Source organism: Eublepharis macularius, chromosome 6 (assembly GCF_028583425.1).
Source record: "Eublepharis macularius isolate TG4126 chromosome 6, MPM_Emac_v1.0, whole genome shotgun sequence".
Lineage (NCBI taxonomy): Eukaryota > Metazoa > Chordata > Lepidosauria > Squamata > Eublepharidae > Eublepharis > Eublepharis macularius.
Window position 1 is genome coordinate 102338691 of NC_072795.1, and position 8218 is coordinate 102346908.

The 8218-nt window shown below is 43.7% G+C and overlaps 1 protein-coding gene across 1 annotated transcript in view; it reads right to left on the minus strand.

Moving 5' to 3' along the window:
- TNKS2 (tankyrase 2) overlaps nt 1-7598 on the minus strand; it is a 49157-nt gene extending 41559 nt beyond the window's left edge. The window contains exons 1-3 of the mRNA XM_054984117.1: nt 7180-7598; nt 2863-3087; nt 195-290 (exon numbers count right to left, since the gene is read on the minus strand). Coding sequence (XP_054840092.1) covers nt 195-290; nt 2863-3087; nt 7180-7405 — 547 coding nt within the window. The 5' untranslated portion in view covers nt 7406-7598. The remainder of the gene's footprint in view (nt 1-194; nt 291-2862; nt 3088-7179) is intronic.
- Between the last annotated feature and the right edge of the window lie 620 nt (nt 7599-8218).

Below are 8218 nucleotides of genomic sequence, written 5' to 3' on the forward strand. Positions count from 1 at the left end.
AGTACACAGATAACCAGGGCTTTATAGCCATAACTTTAGATCCATGTGTGAAATTAAGAAGAGTGCAACTCTCACCGCAACTACTCATGCTTCTATATGGTGACCCATGTGGGAATGCAAGATCACTAGGAAACAACCATAGCTGATAACAGCACCAAACTCAAATCATAGAGATTAAAGAAGTCACCCTTTACCTGTAAGCACTCCTTTTGCTGATGGATCTGCCAAATCCAGTGCTGTTCTTCCATCTGTATTACGGATAATTGGATCAGCACCATGCTGCAACAGCACTATAAATAGCAATAACAACACTGGTTTTAAAATCCTGAGACAGAAGACTGAGCTTTTAGTAAGCATAAAATACCAAAACTGGAACTGACAACACTAACGGTGCAACCTTTTGCAGAGTTACTGCAATCAAAATTCAGTGAAATCAATCGGCTCAAGATGGGGGTGGGGGCAGGGGCAGTAACTGTATAGGATTGTTCTGAAAAGCTTAGAACACAATAATAAGACACCTTATATCTTCAAAAGCTATGAAAGGCAGTATCAATATAACCAATACATGATCAGAAAGTTGACTCTTGGAACGGAACAAAATAAATTACTCCACAGGAAGATGTCTATACAACAATCTTAATACTGTATCTAAACTAAAGGCACCTAAGAGGAAATTTAAATTAGGGGGATGGAGCATATTTCTTATGAGGAAAGGCTGAAGAGCTTGGAACTTTTCAGTTTAGAAAAGAGATGACTGGAGGAAGGGGCACATTGCGGTGAATAGGCCTGCTCTGGGCCTAACTTATGCCAAGTTTTATGCCTGATTGACCAGTGTGTGCAAAACTTGCTAGGATAAACTGTTGGTTTGTGCCGGTCAAGAAAAGATGATCTCATTCTGGGTATCATCCCAGGTCTCCTTAGGATTATCAGTCCTGGTGCTGGTCCCTTTGAAACTGGTAAGAAAAGCGAGTTTAGGCACCAAGATCAAGGAAGGCCTCCTTGAAACTGCTGAGGGAGGGAGGCTAGGCATTAAGGTCAGGGAAGGGAGTCTAGGCATCATGGCTATGCTGGCCGTGACTTTCCATCTTGTTAAGCTTATCTTGATCTTCTTGGTTCTCAATGGAGGAAGGGTGCTGGTATGAGGACTTGGGCCAACTGCAGAGACTCAAGCCCTCACATCACTCCTGGATTTTGATTAGTCACCCTCGCTTGCCCTGTTCCAGGGCTTCTGGGAATAAAAGATAGTTCAGCCAGCCATACCTTTGCTCGTGAACTGGCACTCAGCTTGAGTGTCAGCCCCTAGCCACTTTAGCTCTGACCCAGCTATGCCTTTTGCCACTTCAATCTTGAGGCCTGGAGTCTGAACGTGATTTCTGGCCTGTGGCTATTTGTAACCATACTGTGGAACTAAAACTCTGATACTAGATTTTGCACTGATGTACAACTACTTTGGCAAGTATGTTCAGTGTTAGGATATTAAGCTTTCTTGTTTCACATTTCCCTTTATGCACTTCCTAATATAATTCTTTTATCCACTCAATGATAAATCAATTATATTTTACTTCTGTGTGGTGTTTTTTTGATTCAACAGCTTCAGTTGAGTTCAGTATTTGGACCAGTTTGACCCATGCTATCTTTTGTAACTTTTGGTTGGGACTCAGCTTGCTGTCTCTTAAGTAAAGTCTGGTTAGTTCTAAGGTCTGGTTCCTGCCTCAGTGCCAAGACATAGAAAGGAACCCAGTGGCAGGCTACCATTTGTTTGGGCAGGTGGACCCTAGACAACTCCTCCTGACCTGTGGATCTGGTTGGGTTCGTCCACAGATATGACAGAGGTTTAGACAATTCTGCACGGTTAAAGAGGGTAGACAGAAATAACTTCTCATCCTATTCCAAAAACATGAGGATTTGAAGGCATCCAATTAAGCTGATGGGCAGTAGATTCAGAGCAATCAAACGAAAATACTTATTTACACAATGAGTGATTAAAACATGGAAATTCACTGCTAGAGGATGTAGTGATGGCCACAAGCACAGACAGCTTTAAAGGAGGATTAGACAGATTCATGGAAGATGGGTCTCACTGGCTGCTAGGGAACCTCCACATTCAGAGGCAGTAAACCTCTGAATGCCAGCTTCAGGAGGCAACATCAGGGGAAGGCCTCAGCCTCTATGCCCTGATGCTGCCATTCCAGAGAAACTGGTTGGCCATTGTGTGAGATGAATGCTGTACTAGATGTAACACAGGTCTGATTCAGCAAGGTTCTACTTATGTTCTTAAGAATCCACATCCCTCGCCTCAGTACAGGTGTGCTATGCAGAACTCTAGCCACAACCCAGAACCAGACAGCAACAAATTTCCCATGTATCATCCAATTTTTCCTCTCTAATCTAAGGCTATGGCACAAATGAAACTGGAGCTCTGCATTGTGGAGAAAGAGCAGGATGAAGATACAGGCATCACATTGCTCTCTCATTCCACATTACTATTAGGATACTGCAATGCACATATGCCTATGTGTCAGGGAGGTGGGATCCACTGGAAGTTATACAGCTGTGTACATGTAGACATACTCACAAGGGGAGGGATCATCCTCAAAAGGAATCTTGATGCTGCTTATATTAGCTAAAATTCTGTCAGCTTCCCACAAAAAGAAGCTGAATAAGAGGATTCATTTACAAGTTATATAAATATTCATCATGTTAAACAACTTGGTCTTTCAGTACAATTATTTAGTCAAGAATACCATCTGCTCCTCTTTCCTACAAGGAAGCTTTGAAGATTTCAAAACTTGCAAAATAACAAAGAAATAGAATTAGTCTTAAATCATTTTATACAAAAGAATCACTAGTTTTAGATGTTACCTATACAGACATCAATTTTGCCCTTAATGGCAGCTTCATGAAGAGGTGTGTAGTTCCAATTGTCCCGAGCATTAGGATCTGCACCATGGCGCAGGAGAAGATTGACAACCTCAGCATGACCAAAAGAGCAGGCATTATGAAGTGGGATGAGGCCTCCATCATCTCGTGCATGAACATTAGCACCACTCTGAAGCAAATATTCAACTACATCCCTCCGACCGAAACCTGAAATAAACAATTTTACTATCAAAAGATGGTAGCTAGAGGGAAACAAGGACCTTGATAGCTTCCGAATGTGCTGCAATTTGAAAAGATATCCTGAGCTTATTACTAACCCAAACAAAAGAAAGACTGACGAAGAAACAGAAGCTGCACTCAAAGGTCACAACAAGCTGTCACTTAAGCTTCAACTGGACCCAGGGCCCTCACTCATCCCAGCACCTAGCTTCAAATGAAACATGCACAGGATCGGATTGTACACTCAATAAAATTATTTTAAGCTTACATAACTGGGGACCTAAGTGAAAAACAGCTATAACCTTTTATCCAGGGGCCCCCAATGGGACAACCATGGATATCATGGAGCCCATCAACACCTTTTCTGGCATCAGTCAAGTGTTTTTAAGGAACGGGTGATGCTTCTGACTGGCTGTGCAGATTTTTAAAAAATGTTTTAGCAGCCATCACTACCACAGCACAAGGATCTTCACCGCATGACTGAAAATAAGCTGTGTGTCAGCAAGAAAATATTTTTAAACAACAACATTCGATTTATATTCCACCCTTCAGGACAACTCAATGCCCAATCAGAGCTGTTTACAAAATGTGTTATAATTACCCTCACAACAATCACCCTGTGAGTTGGGTGGGGCTGAGAGAGCTCTAAAAGAGCTGTGACTGATCCAAGGTCACCCAGCTGGCTTCAAGCAGAGGAGTGGGGAATCAGACTCCAGATTAGAGTCCTGCCGCTCTTAACCACTACATAACTCTTTCTTGGAATATTTTTATTTGAAAGTGTGTTTTCTTAAGCACAGCTTCTGCCTAAGATGCCAAAGAATTACTATTAAAGTTATGTATAATCTCGCTCCATGACTCTCTGTGGTTGGTTCTGTCTCCTGTGGCAGCCATTTTGTAATTGTGCCAACTACCCTGTGTCAGAATTGTGAAGGTACCTATAGGCTCAAAAATGCTGAGGACCCCAGCCTTTAGCCATACATTGTACTTCGTAATTTCCCCCATCTCAGGTCTAGTTGTATACCTCAAGCAGGCAGTAGAAAATTTCAAAGTTCCCTGTAGGTTGCCATATGGCTTGGGCCGACTACATTTGGGTTAGTGGCTCACAAGTGGTATAAACCTAATTTACATGCTATAAACAGATACGAAAGAGACAATGTCCTAACAATTATGTACATATTTTAGAACATAGAGATGAATATTTATATATACACACAGATTAAGGAAATTTTTTCGTAGAGATTAGATTTTAAGTAGCTTAGCAAAACTGGAGAAATAGCCAATTGTGAACATCCTCTGTACTCTTCTTGATTACATTAGAATTTGACATAACTGCATTCACCCTGTACTTCCTGAATTTCATGGCTCGACCTGCTGTTTATTTCTTTCATAATTTCATGTTTGTTTAATGAAATAGTGTCACTTTTAATACAAATACTTCTGTGTATAAAGTTTGGCATGAATTCATCCTCCAACTTTAAAGAGAACCATATCTCAGTCTCAATATTCATATAAAGGAAATAACCATTACTTATTTCATAGGATTGCTGTGAATGTACAGAAGGAAATATTCCACACATTTTAGAAAATGTTGTCCAAAATACATTTTCACTTGTTCACTGCTAAAAAACAAAATTCATCTTTGCCCCAAATGATAAAATGAAAGTGAGAAGAATTATGTATGCCGATTTGCGCTCCTTGGAGGAAAAACCTACATAGAATGAAGAAAATAAATGTGGGAGGACAGAAACAAGGAAGAAAAAACATTTTCAGATCAGTTTCACAGGGAAGGGCAATGGAAAAACAATCTGAAACCCAAGTCAACCAATGTAATAATGGCAGAAACATGGTAAGACATGGGTAGTGCAGGGTGCTGCTGTCCCTCCCTCCAAACTACTTAATTTGACACAGTCCTCAAACTAGTTAAAGTTAACTGTGACTAAACAACAGAACCTACACCAGCAATAACTTAATTGGATGAGGGCCATACTACAAGCACCCTACATACTTTCCCCCTTTTTACAGATGTAGTAACTTTTCTTCTCATTTTTGAACACTGTAGAAGCTGCTGGTTTATGCTTACTAGTCATGTTAATCTGTTGCAGCAAAAACAAAGTACTGTAACCTCTTTTAGACTGAGAAATGCATTGTAGCATACATTTTAGCTGGCCAGGACCCACTTCATCAGATGAATAAAGTGAGAACTTCAATGGGTAGGGGTAAATACCCTAAGTACATAGAGAAGGGGGTAACTATTTTTAATGAAGCAAGGCCAAAAGGTAAAGCAAAGCAAGCAACAGATCAGATGTATCACAGCATTTGATGTATCACAGATTTTGATCATTCTCTCTTCCGGCTCCTGAACTATAAGGGAAGCTGACTCCTAAAGACAGGTAATGAAGTGAGTGCCCCTCTTATTTCAGAATATATCCTGGGCATCTGACTGGCCACTAGTGGAAACCACATGCATGACTAGTCTTTTGTGTTCTTATCCATTCAAGAACTACATGCATCTGACAAAAGGAACTCTAGCCCACATAAGCTGATGACATAATAAAAATAGAGAACTACTTGCTACTAGTCATAATATATTTTAAACAGAGCATACAGAGAAGATACAAATACGCATGCACAAACAAACACACACAATAAAAAGGAAGCAGAAGGCATTATTCTTACAAGTTAATTAGACATCTATTTAATTTGAAATATGTATTAAAGTCTGTACGCTGGCCCATAGAGCATAAGAAAAAAGTAGTACATGGGCAGCTAAAATGTAAGGAGGAATTTGAATAGAGATTTATTCCAAAAGTCTGTTTTAAATGCTACAGTTCATCCCAGAAGCACACAAGACCAGCTTCTCCCCCATTCTAGGCTTATTCAGATCCCACTCTCCCTTATATTTTACTACCCTTTTCAGATAGGAAGTTAACAATCATTTTTTATCTATCATGCTTTTCTCTTCTTCTTCCAGCATATATTGCAAACTGTGCTCTTGCCAAGATATTTGTTGTTAACGTATTTTGGTACCTAGATGTTTGTCAGGTATTCATCTATAACTGGGCCACAGCTGAACACACATACTTTTTAGAATTTAAGTAACATTTTAGTGTTCAGTGCATTACAGACACCTGCCCTCAGAAATCCTTATATTCGTTGAATAAAACAAATCAGTAATATTCCTACACTGCAGGTGGGAGTTCGAGTTCTCAGCATGTGGTGTAGTGACCATAGTTTCACATAAATGACTAATAAAACACAATGCCAATGGAAACTGTTACACAGATTAGTGCTTTCACATCGAGAAACCTTGTTGTTTCTCAACCCTTATGTAATGGTGGTACACACATGTATTTTACTAGGAGGCACAGAGACTAAGAAAGTGGCCAGGCACCAGTCTCCAGCACGTGTGTAAACAGCTTGTCTAATAATCAAAAGTGACAATCTACAAGCTGACTATATATTTTTTTTCCTAGACAGGCACTTTCCATATAAGAAAAGTGTAATATATGTATGTGAAACAGCTTTAAGCATCCACGGCTTATGATGAAAGTTGTAATACAGGGGAAAATGTTTAATGTAAAAAAGTTGTAAGGGCATGAGAAATATGACAACCATTCACTACTTTTTTTTTAAAACTTAAATGCTTGATTGCTTTACCGGAGATACATTTCCTTAAGGTCAAGGAAATTTACACATTTTGAGTGCTCGGGTTTGTGGCTAGCCCATACCAAACCCCCATATGGAGCCACTTCCTCAATTTGAGTGTCACACCGGAGAGGAACGGAACAGGAGAGATGAGACTAATGACTGAGCCACAATCCTGGCCCTGTATTTCCGTCCGTCCGACAGATTTTGGGTACTAATGCCAGCCTCTGTGAGTCGCCTGCACATAAAGCCTGGACGAAACCGAAGAGGCCGCTGGGAAAAAAAGATCCTTCCCTTCCTTCCGCTTAAGCCTTAACATAAACAAACATCGCCTCCAAGGGAGGGGGAAGAACCCCACAAGTTCACCCCCACCCCCACCCCGAGGGGGGGGGCGGACGGAGGGGCTGGAGCCGGCCGCGGCCTTGCGGGTCGTACCTGCGGCGAAATGGAGGGGGCTGGATTTCCTGCCGGCCGTGTCTCTGCCGTTCACGTTCTCGGGCCGCACCAGGCGCTTCACGCGCTCCACGTCGCCGTTCCGGCAGGCTTCGAAGAGCTCGCGGGCCGGCTCCGAGGCAGCTCCTCCGCCGCAGCACGCCGCCGCCTGTAGCGCTTCCCCGAAGGCTGCCCCTCCGCCGCCTCCCGCACCCCGGCGCCCCGCCATGCTGAGGGGGAGCCGCCCGCCCGCTCTCCTGCCCTCGACCCCCCTCACAGCCCGACGCTCGCCATGACTGGAGCGGGAGGAGGGGGTGGAAAGCGAGGCGCCTGCGGGAACGGCGAGGAAGCGACGGGGCGACGCCTCGGTCAGGCAGACGCGGCCGCCCGGGGGCAGGCAGCGATAGAGCAGAGCCGCGCGAGCATCGGGGACGCGAGGAGAGGGGCGGAGCATGCGCCCTGGACAGGCTGCCGTAGGAGAGACGGAAGGGTCGTCGGGAGCCGCGCATGGGCAGTGGAGTAGTTGCGCGAGGTCTCGGCTTTGTGCCGATGGTTTACGTCTAATTACCAAATAAACAAAGGGTGTGTATGTGTGTGTTGGGTTGCCAGCTCCAAGTTGGGAAATTCCTGGGGATCTGGGGTGTGAAACCTGGAGAAAGTGGGGTTTGGGGAGGGACAGGACCTTGGCATGGCATAATTCCATAGAGCCCACTCCGAAAAGTAGCCATTTTCTCCAGGTGAACTGATCTCTGTGGCCTGGAGACCAGTTGTAATTCCAGGAGATCTCCAGCCACTACCCGGAGGTTGGCAACCTCAGTGTGTTTCAGTGCAAACACCTGAGAGGTCACGAACTTCGGTGGGCTTCCATCCTCAGGCGCACGAAAGACGAGCAATCACAGTCAGGATTCGCCTGATTCGTGTTAGACTCGAGCCATCGCAGGTAGCTCGGGGAGTGGGACGCAGCCCCGAGGGGCAGCCAGGCCGAGATTCATGGACTGGGCTTTAAAGGTGGCGCGACACAGGGATGTTGTCTCCCCCTGCT